This window comes from Cornus florida, unplaced genomic scaffold (genome assembly GCF_030987335.1).
Source record: "Cornus florida cultivar Cherokee Brave unplaced genomic scaffold, ASM3098733v1 CherokeeBrave_3.0.0_Hap2_Chr06, whole genome shotgun sequence".
Taxonomy (NCBI): Eukaryota; Viridiplantae; Streptophyta; class Magnoliopsida; order Cornales; family Cornaceae; genus Cornus; species Cornus florida.
The window spans coordinates 54980125-55002812 of record NW_026775576.1 but is presented as its reverse complement, the minus strand read 5'-3'; the positions used below and the strand labels follow the sequence as shown (position 1 = coordinate 55002812).

General features: G+C 35.3%; 1 protein-coding gene across 1 annotated transcript; it reads right to left on the bottom strand.

Moving 5' to 3' along the window:
- Positions 1 to 76: 76 nt before the first annotated feature.
- Positions 77 to 10276, bottom strand: LOC132311552 (cysteine desulfurase 1, chloroplastic-like). Its single transcript, XM_059809491.1, has 10 exons — positions 10000 to 10276; positions 7753 to 7886; positions 7336 to 7495; positions 6504 to 6690; positions 5594 to 5739; positions 5444 to 5516; positions 5156 to 5219; positions 2348 to 2447; positions 662 to 820; positions 77 to 508 (listed from the first exon to the last, which is right to left on the bottom strand). The coding sequence occupies exons 1-10, from the start codon at positions 10249 to 10251 to the stop codon at positions 338 to 340; spliced, it is 1446 nt and encodes a 481-aa protein (XP_059665474.1). The 5' UTR covers positions 10252 to 10276; the 3' UTR covers positions 77 to 337.
- Positions 10277 to 22688: the final 12412 nt, after the last annotated feature.

Here is a 22688-nt window from a genome sequence, read left to right as displayed (position 1 = left end):
GAATTTTGCACTTAGGCGCCTGTGACGACCATCTTTCATTAATATACCAAAGCTTATACACCACAAGACAAAAAGATCATGCCAACCGTTGATGTACACGTACTCATTAATCATTTACTGACTCATGAATAGCTCTTATTATGATTACAAAAAGAAAAAAAGAAAAAAGGAAGAAAGCGGATGCCATTATACATCATCATCCTTGCCTAAATCCCATATGAGTGGGTTCGGCCACATGAATTCTCCAACCTCCATTGTACAATATACTCTTCTCTCATAACATAAGCAAAGTAAAGAACCCAATTTAAACGCGTCCAGCATTCACAGAGGATCTCGGCTACTTGAAAGATGTGAAGAAGCTGACCGTGTCATTAAGAGCATGAATGAAGTCATCAACGTCCTCTTTTGTGTTGTAAAAGTGAAGGCTTGCCCGTGCACTTGCATTGATTCCTAAAAATCGATGGAGAGGCTGTGCGCAGTGGTGACCAGATCTAATAGCTACTCCATGCTGAAACAGAATATGCTCCTTGTCACAAAATCCATTTTCCACAACATTTCAAAAGTTTCTTGGGTAAATTCCACTTACCTCCCCTGAAACATTAGAATAATATGCAACACATAAATCTACCGCACTGGAAAGGTCCTGAATTTTTGTAGATACCTGTTGATCAAGAAAAGTTGCAATATCTGTAGGATGAATGTCTTTAACGTTGAAAGAACAAAGCGCAGCTCGCTGGACAGTTTGAGAAGGTACTGGACCATATATTTGTACGTTGGGGACTGATCGTAGGTTTTCATATAGATAATTAGACAGTTCTACCTGGAAACACAAAATTGGAATAAAAAAGCCATCGAATCATACAAACATCCCTCTTGGTATAGCATACCTTTAGAATTACTAACTTCTAAAGTCATATTCACTTGGTTTTATATTAATGTAATGCACCTAAAAATAAGAACTCAGTCATATTCTTGCTCAAGTTTTCCCTAATTTCATATTGGAAGGTGAAAGCTTAATCAGTAACACCTAAAATTCTCTCGTAAAGTAAATTATCTAGCAGAAAATGTAAAGAATAATGTAAGAAGTTTCAAAATGCAAATAATAGGGTAATAAGGATATGCCAATTGACAAGTAAAAATAGCACATCAGAAGAAAACAGCTCCAAATTGGCAATAGAGTAAAGCAGGATCCACCTGGAACTTGAACCAGCAGCCCCCCCAACCCACCTAAAAAATAAAATAAAATAAATAAAGGAAAAGAAAACCTGTGTTTTCAGGCTCCTAAATGCTTTCATAAAGAACAGTTGCCCTACACCCAAAAAAACAAAAAACAAAAGAAGGAAAGAAAACCCTATGTTTCAGTAATTTGAGTGATCAAAGCTGGGTCGGGTTTCACTAAATTGGTTTATCAGGTTTGAAAGGCCAGTAAGTATCCAAATGCACATACAAAAAGTATTGAGGCTTGCAAGCATGAGCCTACAAGAGTTAAAACAGTCGTACTAAAGTATCACGATAATTTCAAGCAGGGCACTTTAAAAAAGAGGCTGCAGCTGTGCACCATTTACTATGAAAACTCCATGAGAAATTCGTGCCCTACTTGAATGAATTTTTCCTAGGGTTTGGAAGCATCACTCATTCGAGCAGGGCACTAAAAAAAGAGGCTGCGGCTGCACCATTTACTATGAAAACTCCCTGAGAAATTTGTGCCCTATTCGAATGAGTGATGCTACCAAACCCTAGGACAAATTCATGAAAAAAAAATTGTGTGATACTAGGTTTCTCATCATTATTCTACAATTTGCTGTTTTTAACAAGTAGCCATTGCAGGTCTCAATTGTAAAGGTTTCTAGATGGCTGTACCACTGTCTTTCACTAATCCCGCCTTGAATTGACGTCGGGGTTAAAAAGAATCTGGGAAATCCATAAAAATTAGGGAGGGCCATCTTTAATGGACCCACCACACCAACGGGCCAGTGGCCTAGCGGTATCAAGCTCTTACTTTCCAAAGGGAGGTCCGGGGTTCGACTCTCAGAAGAGATGTGTGTGTGAGTACCAACTAGGAAAAAAAAAAAAAAATGGACCCACCACCTAGATGAAAAATATATATATGAGAGAGATGAGTGAGTAACCGACTAATTGAGTACATGCAGAAATCAAATATGTTATATATGTTGTGTCCACAGAAGAACGAAGGCCATCAGATTTGAACTCCATTTCTCTTTATATCCAAATTTAGATACATGGATTTCACACATACAAGTGACATATTCTAACACCTTACCTGACCTTTAATTTAGAGCTAGCTAGCTGATATTGCATTTCATTAAACAAGAGGCAAAGGACTCACCTCATAATCATGAATGTTTTGCATGCCAATTCCAGAGAGATAATCAATTGCTGCTCCTAACCCAATTGCTTCTCCAATGGCAGGTGTCCCAGCTTCAAATCTGACAAATTGAAGAGTGGATGTACAATGATTTAAAAACTCGCATATAAAATGAAATAAAAAAGTGGAAGGCAAGTGCCAAAAAGGATTCCCATTTATAAACACTTACAGGGAAAATCCATAATACACGCCCATTAAAATACTTGATATTAATATTAAATTTAAGGCTGCTGAAATGGTGTAACACGGAATACTTTATACTTGAATGAAGATGTAAGCCATCTTTTCAAACCATGAGGAACAAGGAAGCTTTTCATATAAATTCAGAAAACAACATGTGTGCATAATATAGTAAAAAGTTTTAAAACACCAAGAGGGGACAAAATCAAGGGGGCATATTTAGAGCAAGTGAAATAAGATGATTTGGTCACGCATAGTAGAAAACAATGACTACCCCAATTAAGTCACTTGTGTGAGTCTTAAGGGGTGGAATACCATGGAAAGGAGAAAAAGGCAACAAAGAGTAATTGAGATAGTAAGAGATAATGTCACAGCCAACAATTGACAGGAAATAAGAATGTAGTATGAGATTCATCCAACCGATAGTACTTGTTTATAACAGGAAAAACAAGCTCATTGCTAAAGCATTCAAAGCACATTGACAAAAAGTAAGGTCTATGGATCTTGATCAAATAATTAGACCATTGAGTTAGGATTCAAGTTTACTAATGGTTGGCAAAGTGAGATTTCTTACTTGATTCCTTAATTAGCACAACAATCCAAACAAAGACTAACACAACTGCCAGAAATCAGAAAGAAACTTGCCAAGTAATCTCCTTTAATTCAAAGGTCAGATATGGTAAATAGAAATTCCAAAGGTAACTTTTGAAGCTAGGAAATTTAAAATGATAATGTACCCATTAACCATATTGCACAAAGGAACACTTCTTCCTGAGATTAAACATAGTCTAAAAGCATAAATTCTAAGTTCGGAAGGGAAAAAAAAAAAAAAAACAAGTACCATCAGTGACGATTCAATATCTCTAATTAGCTGGGAACTCGTGAATATGCCAATATTTGCCTCTCAATTTAAAGAATAATGTTGTACATGTAGAGAAACATGACTCGGCCCCTGCACTAATGGATCACAAAAAGGAGATGATTCCGTAACTTGGGAAAGAACCATAACATAAATAGTCCATATTTGCAGAGTTATTTGGGAAACCCTCACTAGCTTTTAGTGATCTCTAAAAAGTAATCCCTCCCAAAATTAATGTCCCTTTTAAGGACTCCAACTTTCTAAAGAGACATCCACTTAATGAAGAAAAAAGGAGCCTTATGAAGAGTATGTTTTCTTTTTTCAAACCCATGACCTCCAAGTAACAATGGAGCAACCTTACGTTCGCCAAGGCTCGCCCTCATGCACTTAATGCACATATGCCCTTAAAATTTCAAAACTAGCCCTCCAAAAGTTTTAAGGATATATATTATTGATTAGGAAAGTTTTTAGAAGTCAGGGATAATTTGGAGAACTACAATTGGATTACATTTAACTTTCAAAGAAAACCTATTTTGGGACATCACAAAAAGGAATGAAGGACAAAAGTATGAGGTACTGAATCTTTTAAAATAGGGTAAAATATGAGAACTGAAATTTTAAAAAATAAATAATTAATTAAAGGGAAAGCAGCTAAGAGGAATGAATGGAAAAACAATATTACTCGGGAACATTTCTATGCCTCAGTCTGTTAAACTCCCACCATCACCCATGTGCTTTCTAGATGTTTCCCTCGCATTGCGAAAAGCGGGATCCCCATTGTCAGAGGAACACTTGAAACTCATTTCCAACCAATATTCCCAGAAATGCCAATATTTAAGAAATATATGCTTAAATATATATGCTTTCTGCTGGTTCAAACAATCTAATCAATCCGACTTTCTTCTAAGTAGGGCAGTATAATCAAATTCTGCCATCAACCAAATGCACATGCACCTAATGCAAGAAAGAACAAAGCTAGAGGGGTGGCAAAATTCGACACGACTCAAACACGACACAATATAAGCGGGTTTGGGTTTACCTTAATTAGGTTTAGGTCATAAACGGGTCAACAAGATTTACACGTTCAATTAATTGTGTCGTGTTAGGGTTGAGGGGTTCAACACGTGTAACACACTTAACTAAAAGTTCCATAATCATGTTAATATATCACTTGTGTAACTCGTTACCTGTTAAGACCCAACAACATAAATTCTAACAAAAATGTACATTAGCTCCTTAGCTAATGTATATCTTTTTGTAGTATTTATTGTTTGATTGAGTATTATAATAAATAGGTCACTAGTTAGGATAGTGTTGAGGGTTCCTGACACAATTATAAAATGGGTGGTGTTCGAGTTGACCTCTTTAGTAGAATACCCATAGGTTGACACGACACGATTGTGTAACTCGTTACCTGTTAAGACCCAACAACATAAATTCTAACAAAAATATACATTAGCTCCTTAGCTAGTGTATACCTTTTTGTAGTATTTATTGTTTGATTGAGTATTATAATAAATAGGTCACTAGTTAGGATAGTGTTGAGGGTTCCTGACACAATTATAAAATGGGTGGTGTTCGAGTTGACCTCTTTAGTAGAATATCCTTAGGTTGACACAACACGATTATGACCCACAAGCATGAATTGCCACCCCTAGCTAGAGGTGCTTCAAAATTTTCCATTTATTGATCAGATTGAATCGTAAACAAGAAGTAACAAAGCCACTAACCTGGATGGAGGTTCAGCATAAGTTGAATGATCTAAGAATACATCAGAGATCATTTCACCGCCACCTGCGAATTAGTTTACATGAAAAAGAGTAGTTTCAGGAAGTGTTCTAAAGAAAGCTCTTGTCAAAAAATTTCCATTACTACTAAAAAGAATATATTTGATCTTTACAAGAAATAATAAAGAAATTGGTGCAACAGAGAGGATATATATGTGTATGTATTCAATAGATAAATTTATAGACAGGATGTTTTTCTAAATTTGTGAATATAATAGCAAAGAGACTTACCTAAGAAGGGAGGCATGGCAGACAAGAGCTCGCTCTTACCATATAAGAATCCAATGCCTGTAGGCCCACACATCTGAAGCATGGTTATTACTTAACTTCAAGAACTCATCCACAAGGCTTTAATATCATAATATATGGCAATAACCAAACCTTATGAGAAGAAGCAACAAGAAAATCAGCATCAAGGTTCTGGACATCAACCACCATGTGTGGAACACTTTGGCAAGCATCTACTACCACTTTTGCCCCAACATCATGTGCCCAAAGCACAATTTCATGAATTGGAAGAACAGAAGCTACAACAAAGTACACCAAAAGTCAGTAAAAAAAGTTTATGATATTATGCATATCATTGATCTTATTCCACATTAGAACACACTAGACATACATGCAATCCTAAATCTTATAAGCAAGAATTAATATAAGTTTGTTTCAAATAACTACAATGAGGCCCAGCTTTTAGAATGTTACATGCCTAGAATGTTGTCTATTGACACAAATGCTAAGTTTCAGATCTATAAAATTCGGTGCAGTAAATTCTCCAACTAACCAGGGTACCAGTAATTTATATCACAAAAGGAGATGGACATTCACCCAACAAAAACAAGTGCGCTAGAGATGCAATGATTTACCTCAGAAATTTATCTAGATATTGTAGTAAGACAAGATGTGACGCACTAACGTGCCAGAGTACAGTACATCACTTGAGACAAGAAAGCTAAGGCTTAGGCCCAAGATAATGATTTTTACTCGTGTTAAGACCTACAGATTCGGATCAAACCCTACCAATAGTAATACTTATAAGCCATATATCTCAAGACTCATCCCTACCTCCAATTCCCTGCCCCTCCCAAAATATAAAAAGAAAAAGAAAAAGAAAAAAAGGGACCAAATGTCTATGTATTGGCTGGTAATTTCAAACAAGTCAACTCTATGTACTCCAACCAGGATGCTGGATAAAATGCACATAACCTCCTCTGACACACTTGGATGAAGTGGAAGAAAAAGAAAGGTTATATTAATGTACAAAAGAAAATTTCAAAGCGAGCAATTAACTCACCAAGCACATTTGAGATGTGATGAACAACCACAAGTTTTGTCTTCCTTGAGAGTATCTCTCTCAACTTCCCAGTATCTGGAACTTCATCTCCAGTTAAGCTTACAAACCGTAAAACGGCACCAGTCTTTTGAGCTACAAGTTGCCAAGGGACAATGGCACTGTGATGTTCAGCAACTGTCAGCACAATCTACAAGAAATGTGGCATTGAGCAATGCTTTGAGCAGGATATGCGGATTTAATTAACCATTTTAAGATGAAAGTCCTAGAATGAGGTTGGAATAGACAGATCCGCAAAATTACATAAGAACAGGAAGGGTAGTGATCATGAATAGGTTGTGAGAGAAAATGCATATTTTATAGTGATTTATAGTTAAAGTATGAAGTGAACATAATCAGCATCAAGAGTTACTGAGTTAGATCCAAAACGTTAAATTAATAAAACAATTTCTCCATGCATAATCAAACTCAACGTTGTAACTGCTCTAGAATACAAAAGAAACCAGGTATTAACTAGTAACCCAGAAATAAACCACCAATACAGATTGCCTTCTATTTCAGATAGTGCAAAAAAGTTTATACACCATATTCACCCAGTAGAAAACTTTGCAATAAAAATATCTGATATTAGGTGAATATGGTGTAAAGAAACATCTAATAAACATTTTGAATACAACTTGTAATTTACCAGAAACATGGTGATCCACCATCAATGAACAAATTGAAATGAGTAAACTTTATTTATACTCAATTAAACATTAGAAGAATGACAATTAGCTCAAATTGTAACATTGAGTCAAAAACATGAATTGAACAAAGCGCAACAGAAGCACACCTCATCTCCTGATTTTAAATTTGAAAGGCCCCAAGAGTAAGCAACTAAGTTGATAGCTTCAGTAGCATTTCTTGTAAAAACAATCTCACTAGAGTCAGATGCATTGATAAAAGTTGCCACCTTTTTTCTTGCTGATTCATATTCATCCGTTGCCTTTGCACTAAATTCAAGAGATATGATAAGAAGGTATTATCAACATAATTAAATTTGAATTTCAAACTCCAACCCCACTGGAAAAATACAGATAAGCAAATAAATAAAAGAATAATTGAACAAATAAAAATCACATTGAATTATGGCTTTGAAAAACCTCACCCCATTAACAGCATATAGAGAAAAATCCATACGATCATATCTAATTTTCAAGTTAAAAATGCTTATCTAAAGATACTATATTATCAATTTAATATTGAATACCTCAAGAAATGGATCCCCCGGTGCACATTTGAATTGTATGCTTCATAATAGTTTTGTAAAGCCTTCAAAACAACATTGGGTTTTTGAGAGGTTGCCGCATTGTCCAAGTAGACAAGTTTCGAGCCATTTACCTCCTGCGAACCACATTAAGGCTCATAAAGCGAGATCATACAATACCATAAAAGGGCAAAACTACTTATGGGTGACAACAATATTCTTCACACGACATAAAAGAATTATGTATATTTATATTGGGACAAAAAGTGTTTGAAGTTGGCATATGGATTTTACAGTCACTGGAAAGAAGGGTAACAGGAGGGGTGAGCCGCTGCAGATGGCGTATAACATCACTTATAGAATTAAATGCTATGTATTGAACAGATTGATTCTAAAATGGATAGTTGACAATTGTTTCGATGGAATATAAGTCTACATCCAACATTTTCTTTTCTTTTTTTTTCTTTTTTCTTTTTGGGAGTTAATATCCTGATATAGTGATTAGTGGATAAGAGGCATAAAGGAAGAGTTTTCTATTGAAGAAAAAAAAGTTGGGGAGTTGTTTCATTTCAAGACGGGACCTCTTGGGACCTTACAAAATCAAATTTTAACTTATTAGTTTATATCTTTTCTCTTTATAATAGCATGTCGCTGGTTTAATCCCATTTGCAGTTTCCTAAGTTTCATCCTGTAAATGATGTTGAGTGAATTTCATATCTTGAAAGACTAAGACACCCACAAATTCTATTTTGATAATGATAGTGAGTAGCTAGGCCTTTAAATAGGAAACAACTAAAGATCAATATGAATATCTACCAATTCATTCGATTTCAACAGAGAGCAGTTGAAAATATTTTCAAGAAACTCTCACGTGCTGTCACCCCTCACCCTAAACCGATGCCAAAGGATATTAGGCATAATTCTATTATATTTATTCTTCGAAAAACAATTCATTGTTCCGATCGAAATTAGCACCTATTTCTTGAATTTTTTTAACATTAAAGAATACTATTCAAGCCCTCTTGGCACATTGGGATGCAAAAGTCACCCTAAATGTCATGCCTACAATTTTCATAATTCCTATGACATTCTCATAGGAATTCTGAGAATGTCATAATTCCTATAACAATCATGTCTTCCTTTTTTTTTTGATAAGTAAATATTTACTATAAAGCGTTCAAAAAAGGGAACGCATCCCGAAAGCTACATTCTTGTCCTCCTTTTTTGTTCAATGAAAATATAATTCATTGTCCAATCACAAGCAGATGCCATCTTTTGTTTTTCCAGCCTAAAAGTAAATTTTCCCAATCCGAGCCCATTTTGGTACCTCATAAACTTTTACTTTTAAGACCCGAGACCCTTAAAATCATTGCTGCCCAAAATCCCTCAAACACATCTTCTAAAAATGCTACAACAAGCAACAAAACCCAAGCCCATTCAAAACGTTTCCAGCCAACAAATATTTCATCATTTCTTTCACTTTTTAAAATCCATAAACCCCTCAACATCACAACCCGACCAAACAACAACTTGTGAACAGCAATATGTAGCTTATTAAATGCTTTTTTCCATCAAAAAATCAACTCGTGTTCATCCTAACTCCAAAATGAACTCATGCTGCCATTTTTAGAATCTTTGGGTACACAAAAACACAACATCTACAACCAAAAAAAATCGCAATTTCAATGCCTTAATGGCACTTGACTATGTAAAATTGACTTTAAAGAACCCAATCACCCTAGAAGGTCAGTAACTCTAAAATCTTCTTATTGATTCCTTGGTAGATTTTAACTCGAAGAATCCAAGCAATCCTATTCCTTCCAAGAACACTTAAAAAAATAAAATAAACAAAAGAAGGAAGAAAAAAACAAAGCCTGTTCCTTCCAAAAATAAAACCATTCCTAACCTAACCTCATTTCCGACCTAAAACCTGCATCCACTGCTAACATGACCTCAAATTTCAGTCTCTCAACATAAACTCCTACACCAATCCAAGTTGATACTATCCTCCCAGCAAATCCCATAGCAAATTAACCACCTATTCAAAGATATATGTATATGTATATATATATATTTCCAAACCTGTAACAGAATTTGCACAACAAAAAGTAAATTTATACACTTAACAACAGGAAAGGAAAAATACAAAATAATTCGTACAGCTTCTGTGACAACTCTGGTTTATATACTGGAATTGACAATCCGTGTATAGAGAGATATAGAAAAGAGTGAGAAGTAATACTAGTCTACCTGGTGAAGAATGGGAAAATCAGGTCGGGTGGTGTGTCCAAGCGAAATGGTTTCAATTTTTTTCGGATGGTGGTAGTTTTCGTTGACGACGAAAGAAGCTGATGCTGAGACTGCGGTGAGCACAGAGGAAGACATTATCGGGGACCCGAACCGGACGGCCGTGGAGCTTCGAGAGCTGAAATTAGGGTTTCTGAATTTGAAAGAAGGGACTTTTCTGAGGACCATGCCTTCTTCCATCATCATCGTCATCATGGACCCAGAGAGAGAGATATTATTATTATTATTTTTATTTATATTTTTTAGCTAAAGATATTATTATTATTTTTATTTATATTTTTTTAGAGAGAGATATTATTATTATTTTTTATTTATATGTTTTTTACAGAGAGTTATTGGCGTCCGTGATCCAGAGAAAGAGAGTTGATGATAAGAAGGGAAATTACAGTGACATCCCTCTAGTTAGTTAAATATACTGTACATGGTTTCCTCAACTTTTGAAAATATCAAATTTATCTTCCCAACTTTGTACATATATAAAACATACTTTCAAAGTCAAACATCCTGACTGCAAACAAAACTTTCAAAAATACGATCAGAAAAACCAAATCCGATAGGTCAGTTTGGTTTAATTTTTCTATAATTGGACCCTGTTCTAAAAATACCAAACAGTTATATTATTGCTCAATTCTAATTTGGTCTGATAGGACTGGATCGAATCAAACCGTTAACATCTACATTAATTTAAAGATATTAATCTATAATAATTCTTTTGGTGTAGCAAAATCTCATAATAAAGTACGCGAGAGTATTTATATTGCATTCTAATTTTTTCTTTTTCTTTTTCTTTTTCTTTTTCTTTATATATGTTTTTTCTTTCACTCAATATTTCAAGGCTAAAACTGAGAAACCATTACGGCTACGGTTGGGTTTAGTTTCACTTTTTGTGAAATCGTTTAGAATTGTTAGTTACAAAATACTTCCAAATCGGTTCAATCAGCAATGTGTGCATCCATATGATCAATAACCCAACCTCACTTGAGGCATGAGTGTATATGTGATTGCTTAACTTTTCAAACAAAAAAACAAAAAAAATCAAAATTTCAAAAAAATTTGAAGACAGGTTTCCTATTAGGACTTGGATCCTCTTGCTCTTTATCGAGTAATTTTCTTCTGCATGTCTAAAAAGGCGTTTATAACTTTATGAACTTTAAAACTACAACAATGCCAATCACCTAGATATACCCTTCCAATTCCCATGCCTTTCTGTACGTATTCATTTAGATTCTTTTTTCCCCCTTTTTTGCACTGTTATCTTTTTATTAATCAATTATTTTTTAGTTGGGTGGAAAATTAATCAATTGTTTTGGTTATTTAGGTGTTAATTTTCTTTTCCTTTTTTTTTTTTAAAAAAAAAACAAAATTATCTTTAATTTTTGTTCATTTCTATTATTTGTTTGTCCAATCAATTAATTTTGCCTCGTTGACAAAAGATTCTTGTTTTTGACAAGCACAAACGTAATTAAAGCACAATTGTCCATAATTTTAATTCTAGTGTACCAAATACACACAACATAACACTACCATTATGAAATAATTTCTTGCTATATGCATCAATAAAACAAATTTTTTTTTTTTGAAAGTTAAAGTAAATTGTGGGCCCGTTTGACAACTGCAGTTACTTTGTGTTTTTGCTTTGACCCGATACTTCTACTTCATAATGTGTTCAACACTATTTCGAAGGTTGTTTGGTAACGTAAATTTGTTGCAAAATTTTTGAAAGTAAAAACATAAAGGCATGTTTGGTAAAAAATGTTGCAAGTATAAAAAATTGAATGGCTAGTTAAAAATGTTGTATAATTTTTTTTTTTTTGAACAGTGTTTTGCTACAGTATGGCAGCAAACAAAAACAATTTTTATGCTTCTGATTTTGATCTCAATTTTGGAAGCGCTTCGGTACTGTTCAAATAACAGTAAATGTTACCAAACATGCTTTATGCTTTTGATTTGCTACAACATATTAGCAAAAGCAAAAAACACGAAACAAAAACATTAACCCAATGGGCATTTAGTACTCTATCTAATTTGAGTTCTACATCAAGCTGCATTGTACATTTTTGACAAGATAGTTGCGCAACACCAAATTTTATAGTCCTATTAAAAACCTGATTTAATTTGATGCTGAAAAGTTAAGGAAAAAAAAAAAAAAACATATTCTTAAACTACGGATACATTGAGTATAATTTAAAAAATTACGAGTTTAGAATTGGTTGGGTTAAAATTGATTTTTTTTTTTATTATGAATGTTGAAAAGGTACTGCTCATATTTGACTATAAAAAAGCAGAGTATGAATGTAATTCTTGACACAGGTTTTTTATTCTGGAGAAATTTGGCCACCTAGAGATACATTTTTTTTTTTTTTCCTTTAGTCTCTAATGAATAATTATGCAAATAGTTCTTGTTTTGTCTCCAACGTAGGCCGAGAGTTTTAATTAGAAACTATGGAATGTGAATTTTGCTAAATATGAAAGAGAGAAACTCTATATTGTATTGATGTAAGAGATATCAAGATACATAGGGGTTTATATAGGTGACAAGATGTGTGGAGAGCAAGAAACCTAAACTCTACGTGATAAACCTATACATGGTTAGAATATATTATACAATATAGTAATAATATATTCTACAATTCTAATAGCCCACTTAAAATCAAGGTGGATTGAATGAAACCATCTTGAGTTTGGAAATGAGATATTGAAAAGGGCATGGTAAAAGCAATTTGGTAAAGATGGGTTTTTGTTGTGGTTTTATGGAGTCTGACTAAGTGAAAGATTTTTAGGAAGATTTAATTATATAAAAACTTCAAGACTACTGAATTTTAGGAAAAAAATCAGTTTATTGATCTGTTTTAATTTCTTTATTGGTTTTAGATTCTAGCTATATATATCAACTCTAATCAGATCTTAGTGTGTGGTAAAAAATAGAGAGAAGAAAAAAGAGAGGATCATTATACGTGTTGTGTGATTGATTAATTTGTGTCAATACAAGAAAGAGTAATTGAGAGAAAATTCTTCGTTGTAGTTCTTCGTCTTCTTCATAGGTAATTTGTTCGGTGTGCTCCATGAATGTAGCCCTAAGATTTAGGTGAACCATGTATATCTTGTGTTCTTGTGTGTGATTTTATTTTTGTAATTACTTGTGATTATTCCTCGAACAACATCGTTTATTTTGCTTTTCTTCCACAACAACTAGTATCAAATCCGGTTGATTATGCAGAGCAACTCCAACAATTGGTATCAGAGCCTTTGGTTGAAAACCTTGGGCACAGAAGGTGTTTGACGAAATTTCAAAAGTTTTTCGATCAGATCTGTCCGTTCGAGTGGGAGTAATGGCATCAGAAGATAAGACATCTACATCTATGATCGAGAAGTTCGATGGCACAAACTTCGATTTTTAGAAGATGCAAATTGAAGACCTCTTGTTTTAGAAAAATCTATATCAACTTTTGGGAGAGAAGCTAGAGGAAACAAGGAATGCAGAATGGGAATTATTTGACATGAAGGCTTTTGGCACCGTCAGATTGACATTATCAAAATCAGTCGCCTTTAATATCAAGAATGAGAAGATGATGAAGTCTCTCATGGCAACCCTTTCTAGTATGTATGAACAGCTTTCTGCAGCGAACAAGGTGCACTTAATCAAGAAGTTGTTCAACATGAAGATGGTCGAAGGTGGTAAGTTCAACGAACATCTAAATGCGTTTAACAAGATAGTTGGGCAATTAAAGTCTGTTGATATCGACTTCAAAGACGAGGTCTGAGCACTGCTACTTCTAGAGCAGTTACCTGAGAGTTGGAGTGGCACAATTACAGCGATCAGTAGCTCTGCAGGGAAGACCAAGTTGAAGTTTGATGAAGTTGTGAGCATGCTTCTGACTGAAGAAATCAGAAGGCAAATAGCAGGGATTTCCACAAATGGTTCGACATTAAATGTTGAAAGTAGAGGCAAGGGTTTAAATAAGAAGAAGGGCAATGGTAATAGAAACAGAGGCAGATCCAAGTAAAGAAATGGAAGGACACAGTCCCAAAATTTCAGAAATTCCACACATTTCAGTGACATTGAGTGTTGGAAATATGAAAAGAAGGAACATTATCGTGTTGATTGCAGACTTCAAAAGAAGGGAACTGAAAGAAAAATTGAAGCAAATTTTGTCTCAGAAGAATCAGATGATGCATTGATATGCTCTGTGGAGAGCAAGGCGAAATCATGTGTTTTAGATTCTAGCGCATCGTTTCATGGCACCTCAAACAAAGAGCTATTTAATAGCTATGAACCTGGTAACCTTGGTAAGGTGTATCTTGGTGATGATCAGCCTTGCAACGTCATTGGCAAGGGTGAAGTGTAAATCAAGTTGAATGGGTTAAACTTGGAAGTTGAAGGATGTGAGACACATCCCTGACTTGAGGAAGAATCTGATTTCAGTGGGACAATTGTTAGAGGAAGGTTTTGTTACAACCTTCAATGAAGACTTGTGGAAAGTTTCCAGAGGCGCTATGACTATTGCACATGGTAAGAAATATAACACTCTCTACACAACTACCAGTGCTTGTGGGTCTATAACAGTTGCAGAAAATAAAGAAAATCACAATCTTTGACACCAGAGACTAGGTTACATGAGTGAAAGGGAGCTCAAGATTATGCACTTAAAGAGAAAACTACCAGGTATACGTGTAATTGATATTGACTTCTGTCTGAGTTGCGTGATGGGCAAGTAGAAGAGGGTCAGTTTCAAGAAAAGTGGCATAGATTTCATAAAGGAGAAACTTGAGCTAGTTCACACAGATGTCTGGGGCCAGCCACTGCCTCATCCATTGGCGAAAAATCCTATTTCGTGACTTTCATTGATGATCACACGAGGAAGGTATGGGTTTATTTTTTGAAGCACAAATCTGAGGTATTTGATGTGTTCAAGGAGTGGAAGGCTATAGTGGAGAATGAGACATGTTTGAAGATCAAGAGGTTAGGGTCAGACAATGGTAGTGAGTATGAAGACACTGGGTTTAAGAAGTTTTATTTTGATAATGGGATCAGATTAGAGAGGACCGTGCAAGGAACCCCACAGCAGAATGGGGTGGCAGAATGGATAAACCGAACATTGATAGAGAGAGCCAGAAGTATGCACATACATTCAGGTCTACCCAAATAGTTTTGGGCAGAAGCAGTCAAAACAATATCCTACCTAATTAATCGTGGACCATTGGTGCCTTTAGAGCATCGAATACCAGAAGAGGTATGGAGTGGCAAAGAGGTATATCATTCATGGTTGAAAGTTTTTGGTTGTATTGCATATGCGCATATTAGTGACCATGCTAGGGGAAAGCTTGACCCTAAGTCACTGAAATGCATCTTCGTTAGGTATGGCGGAGATGAGTTTGGTTATCGACTCTAAGATAATTAGAACAAGAAAATCATCAGAAGTAGAGATGTGATTTTCAATGAGAAGGTGATGTACAAGGATAAAGATGCAGCACAGTCAACTAGTCCTATACAGAGTCAGCCTGAGTTTGTTGAGTTGGATGATGATCCAGAGTACATTAACGCGGAGCAGACAGATAAGGGTTTTTGGCTAGAACTCACAGAGCATAGTTCACCGTGGATTCCAACTCCTAAGTCTGCACCCAAAAAGTCCACGCGACCTCATGTACCGAATCAAAAATATTTGGATTATATGTTGCTCACAGATGATGGTGAGCCTGAATGCTATGATGAAGTATATCAGGTTGAAGATGCTAGCAAGTGGGAGCTTGTAATGGAAAATGAGATGAAGTCCCTAATCTCCAATAAAACATGGGAACTAGCCAAGTTGCCCATGGGGAAGAAAGCTCTTCACAAAAAATAGGTGCACAGGGTAAAAGAGGAACACAATGGTTCCAAGAGATACAAGGCGAGATTGGTGGTCAAATGCTTTCAGCAAAAGCAAGGCATTGACTACACATATATTTTTTCCCTGATTGTGAAACTGAGTACCATTCACTCAGTTCTTAGTATAGTTACAGCAGAGGGGTTGCACCTTGAGCGGTTAGATGTTAAAACTACTTTCCTCCATGGTGACCTAGAGGAGGAGATTTACATGCAACAACCGGAGGGTTTCTCAATCAAATGGAAAGAGAAATTAGTGTGCAAGTTGTAGAAAAGCTTGTATGATTTGAAGCAAGCCCTGAGGCAGTGGTACAAGAAGTTTGATGGTTTTATGAAGCGACATGGCTATAACAAGTGCAATGCTGACCATTGCTGCTACTTCAAGAGGTTCAAGTCAAGTTTCATTATCCTTCTACTTTATGTTGATGACATGTTAGTGGCAGGTCCTGATTTTGAAGAAATCAGCAAATTGAGGAAGCAGTTGTCTAGCAAATTTGAGATGAAGGATCTTGGTGCAGCAAAGCAAATCTTGGGATGAGGATTAACAGGTATAAGCAGAAAGGTACTTTGCAGTTGTCTCAAGCTGAGTATGTTGAACGGGTTTTGAAGAGGTTCAACATTAATAATGCTAAGGCAGTGAGTACTCCCTTAGCTAATCACTTCCGATTATCTCAAGATCAATGCCCGAAGACAGAGGATGAGAAAAACTTCATGGCTAAAATTTCGTATGCCTCAGCCATTGGAAGTTTAATATATGCTATGGAGTGCACAAGACCAGACATTGCATATGTAGTGGGAGCAGTAAGCAGGTTCATGAAGGATCCGGGCAAGCTACACTGGGAAGCAGTGAAGTGGATATTGAGATATCTACGGGGTACCACAGACAGATGCCTATGTTTTAGAAGGGGCGAGGTGAAGCTACACGGTTATGTAGATTCAGACTTTGCTGGTGAGGTGGACCAAATAAGAAGTATTACCGGGTATGTGTTCACAGTGGGTACAACTGCAGTTAGTTGGGTTTCGCAAATACAGAGGATTGTAGTGTTATTTACTGGAGAGGTAGAGTATGTGGTGATGACAGAGGCCAGTAAGGAGATGATTTGGTTACAAGGTTTGTTGAAAATTAAGATTCGAATAGGTGAAGAATGTTTTGCATAGTGATGGTTAGAGTGCGATACATCTGGTAAAGAATTCAACATTTAATTCAATGACCAAGCATATAAGACTTCTGTATCATTTCATCAGATCTTTGTTAGAAGATGGGGTGTTGACACTTGAGAAAATACTTGGCACTAAGAATCCGGCTGATATGTTGACCAAGACAGTGACCGTGGATAAATTGAAGTTGTCAGTCTTCTAGCTTGAAGACAAAGAGAAGCGCACCGACATGTAAGGGACATCTATGAGAAGTAGATGGAATGGGTTTAACAGTGCTCTAGCCTTCAAGTGGGAGATTATTGTGGTTTTGTGGAGTCTGATTAGGTGAAAGGTTTTTAGGAAGATTTAATTATATGGAAACTTCAAGACTGCTGAATTTTAGGGAAAATTCAGTTTCCTGATCTGTTTTAACTTCCTTATTGGTTTTGGATTCTACAAAAGGTAATTTCTGTGAGTCGTACGCAGCGAAATGTTTTAGAAGTTTTGATTATTTTGAAAACAGATCTTGTGTTTTTCTAACTTTACTTGTTTTATTAATTAAACAATTTATATCATGCAGTATAAAATAAAGTAAAGTAAAAGTTAGATATGACACCAGGATTTTAGCGAGGAAACCCTAGTTGATAAAATACGTCAACTGTTTGCGCAAGAAAAACCTCGTGGACTGTTCAGTCCAAAGTAAACCGATCCACTATGCTTGAAATAAAGTACACTGAACTTTGACTCTGGCTCACACCCTATCGTTCTACCAAACACCAATTGCTAACAATCCTTTGGCCTTGCGACTCCCCGTCCAACAACAACTTGACTTTAGGCTTATGCTTGATCTTTGTAGAAGAGTAGCAGGTAGATTAGACAACACTCCTCGAATGCTCTAACCCTTTCAAAGTGTGATTGCTTTTACTTCTTTTCTCCAATGTCTGAAGTACTTAGATGTAGAAGTAGATCTGCTTTTGTCTGATCGATGTAGATGCAACTATATGATCACTATCAGGATTCGAACAACACAACTCTAAATTTTCAATAGGTTTATGTGTATGTGTTCTAGAAAAATGATAGATAAATCTCTTGGATTTTCTTCAAAAATAATATTTCTAAGGCTTTCAAATATAATGAAGTTGTAGTGCTAAAGCCATGAATAACCTAGATGTGTATCAAGGTTTATATAAAGGTTTTCAAAGTTCTATTCCTTCTGAAAATAAAGGAAATTTCGTGCATAAGACTTGAAAGGAAATTGGAATAAAAAAAGGAAACCAACAGAACAAGGAAACTGAAAAACCTGATGCTGTCAGGACTTCTGGAATCGGTTCCCAATCTGTGGTACTGGTTCCTAAAGGACATATTTGATTTCTCTTGAATCTCAGCTTCTTGAACTAGTTCCCAAATCCAGGTACTGGTTCCCACTTGACAGAATCCAATTTGAACTTGGATTTTCTGTATTTGGTAATTTTGGAAAATATACCATATAGGTATTTGTGTCCTTAGTGGGAAACAATTTCATAATGTGTTGTTCTTTCCTTTTCGATGATCAACAGTACTTTCCTCTTCTGAACAACCTTCCAATTCCGCAGTCGATGTCAAATATAATAAGGTAACTGAAATTACAACTTGACTAGGACTTATTTTGACATCGAATATTGTTAATTACAAAAATATATCTCACAATCTCCCCCTTTGGCAATTTCATGACAAAGCCCTAAAATCAATTTAATAATCTACCCAAAGCAAAAAAGTAAATTACAACTGTTTAAGGAATTACAGAATTTTGAAATCTCTATTCTCTTATTCTCTCGGACAAAATCTCACTTAATTTTCGGCACATGGATCAAACAAAAGTACCGGTGAAAGCTTAATAAAACAAGTTATAAAAACAAGTTAAAAACTCCCCCTGAATTAATTATCCAATTTTTTAGAATTTCTCCCCCTTAAATTAACCTTGTTTTCCCCCTTTTGGAACAAAATTGACAAAGCAAGCAAGTTATTAGAGTGAAGAAATAACTAGAAGAGAAACAATCATTAGTTTATTACATGTTGCAGTCAAAAGATATATAAAAAAAATCAAGTCATGACAATGTAAAAATTGAACAAAATATGATGCGTGCATGATATGAACATAGAATTAAGCATCAATATCTTAGCAAACGAAACAATAGAAGTCGGTATATCCTCATCATCATCACCACCACTGTCACTACCATCCTCATCTTCCTCTGAATTATCATCCTCATCTCTCTCATCCTCAGCAACAAGTGACGGATCTGGAGGGGCTGCTCTATAGACATCTTCTGAAGTATTACCCGTCCTCTGCTCTTTAAGAAATCTAACCTCGGCCTGTAGATAAAAAATAGCATCAAGTATGGCATTCTGATGGAATCAGAAGGCCATACTTGATGAAATTCCATTTAGATGGAAAAAATCTGAGAAATCTCTGGAAAAGATGAAGAAGCGGCTGAACCCCTCCTAACTTTCCTAGCTGTAGCCTTGGCAGATTTAGACTTATTAAAAGCCCTAACATCCATCTCAGACATAATCTCAATATGATGAGCTCGGGGTGGAAGTGGAATCTCAAACTTCCAATGCAGACCCTTGATGATCATAGGGAATGGAGATGATTTCTTCTTGGTGTTGCTTTTGTAGTGTGCAACCATTAACCCATAGATAGATGTTGCAAGATGAATATGTGCATCAATAGATAGAAGATATAATACCTCTGCATGATCTGAAGAGATAACGTTCTTCTTCCTAAAGTAACCAAGATTTGAGATGGCAAACAAATTCAAAAACGCCGCCTTATCCGTGAGATAACGGGATGGAATGTAATCGGGGTATCTTGGTGAGTCTGGAACACACAAAGCACTGCAAATATCATCCCATTTTAGCCCTAACTTGTCAAGTGGAAGACAATATCCCATTGATGTAAATCTTTTGGCAATACCCAGAATTTCCTGAATAGCTTCTTCATTGACAACAGTCTTTGCCAAATAATAACACTTCAAAATATCCAGAATCATGAAATTTTTGGATATTTGAGTAAAAACCATTTCGGGACTATAGGTATGATCCATCTTTGCGAAGAAGAGCCAGCTATACTTCTTAATGTAATCAACAAGCTTTTTCCCCGAACTATCCTTGAGCTTCTTCAAGTTCACATTCTGTTCTGACTTAATCGAGCCATCTTTATACACTTTAGTGTACACCTTACATGCATGCTCATTGTAGAAATGTTCTTGAGCAAACTCGACCTTTCCAACGTCTGAAACTGAAGGATACCCAGGTGGTATTTTAGTAGAAGGCGAGGAAGAATGCATGGGAGAAGTCGGTTCGTCCCTTGGAGCGTTTGAACCTTCATGTGGTTCACAGATAAAGATTATCATTCTAGCTCTCTTGGGTGGTAGAGGTTGTGTAATACCTTTGCCTTTGGCTTTCCGAGACAATTTTGGAGACATCTTATGTTCGAAAAATTTTGGTTTGAGGCCCCGAACTTCACTTGGTAATTTTATCGAACACTTGGTATGCGCTTCAACTCTTGTTCTTGAACAAGCTTGATTTGAATCTTTAAAACACCCAACACTCAACAATAATTCAAGCAAAGATGATTATAAGGTTCAAATCATGAATCTTCAAGCTTAATCCCAAAGGATCTTAATTTACTCAATCTCAACCAAATCCACTAAAAAATTTTTAAACCCAAACTCCTCTTTCAAACTTCAAATTTCAATCTTCAATCCAATGCTTAAGGAAGTGTTTGTAATGTTATGAAGAGACTTATGCAAGATTGAAACAATATCTGAAGATATATATAATGTATATATGTATAGAGTTATGTAGAGAGAGAGTGTGCACAATATAGAGAGAGAAAGTGGTTATGAAGCAATGCCTAACACTATGCAAATAAAGAGGCTTTAAAGCCAAAATCCGCTGCCAGGAACTGGTAGCCAAAATGGGAACCGGTTCGTAATGGGCATTGATATGGTCGTAGTTAGGTGACCACTTTCGAACCGGTAGCAAACGTGTGGTACCGGTAGCCAAGCGCCAGAAGACTTTGGCCTTGATACTTAGCACCCTGGAACCGATAGGGGGTTGTAGGAACTGGGCAGATCTTATTTTTAGACTTGATTTTTTAGAAAAACTCTTTTTCTCTTCAAAAATTTTTGTAACACTTAATGATTCAAGCAAAAAATCTACAACCTAAAATCAAAAAACAAAAAATCTTTTTGAATTTTTCATAATTTTTCAATTTTTTTCCTTCTTTTTTTAAAACAAAAATAAGAATAAATCATTGAGTAATCAGTCAAATTCTTTCAAGTCCACACATGATCCAAATTTCTAGTAAATTTCAGAGATATCCATGAATGCAAAAATCGACTCCATAGAATATTTAATCAATTTCAATTCTCAGGAAATAATCACGACACGAATTTTAACTTGCGAATTTTAATAAGATATTTAGAAATCAATCTAGCAAGTTTAAGTGTGTGTGTGCAATCCATCTCATCAATTTTCTATCAATTATCAATAAATCATTGTTCAAAACGTATTGATCGAAAAACATTAAGATAAAATTGTCTATGAGCAATTTTTTCTAAGTAAGGTGGCTTTCACTCTAAAGAGTGGATGGTAATTCTCTAATTCAACTTGTCTCCACCTTTCTTTTTACTCATTTAGCTCCTCTTTAAAGTCTGATGGGAGCTTTTGAACACATCTCAATAGGTAGCCTTTTCCTAAACAAAGAATTCAGCAAATTTCAAAATTTTAATTTCTTTTCATGCTGAATATTACGTTCCAATTTTGCTAAATATATCCACTTTGTTGATTTTGTATTATAAATTTCAAGTTGATAGTTTTGAGAATTTATACCTTGTTGCGATATTTTGGACGTTTCAATGTTGTTAAATATATCCACTTTTGTTGATTTCGTATTTTTAATTTCAAGTTGATAGCCTTGAGAATTTATATGTTTTTGCATTTTGTTGGATGTTGCAATGTTACTTATTTGCATAAATATTGTAATTTGTGTTGAATTATTCTAATGTAGCATAAGAATAATCCTATGACTCATTTGGAACATAAATGTTAGGTGGCGTGAACCAATTTAGTTGATTTCGCACTTTTATTTCCAAGTTGATAATATTGAGAAATTATAACTTGTTGTGTCGTATTAGGTATTCTAATGTGGTTTAATTATGTTAACCTTGTGGTTTATGTAGATGATGTGCTAAAGTAGCTTAGGATGATCCCTTAATCTCACTTTGGACATAGACGTTAGGTGGTATGAACTACATGGATCGATTTATATTAATTTGCAAAACGATTAAAACTTTAGGTTATACGCATGTCCATTTCCTACAAGTAACTCGTTTACTCACCCTAGTTGTTAATGATATTTTTCAGGTAAGGAACCATTACTTTGGGATGCACCACATCCTTAGATTGCTTTGATAGCTTGGATTATTTTTGAGCCTTGTATTCACGCACTTGTTAGCATGATTTGCCTTATTTTGGTTTTATATACTAAAACTTGTGTCTTTTGTTTTAATTATGTAATGTGCACATAAGTGCACCTTTTGGGATGTAACTAATATGTATGTAATGAGGTTAAGGGCCATTTACTTTT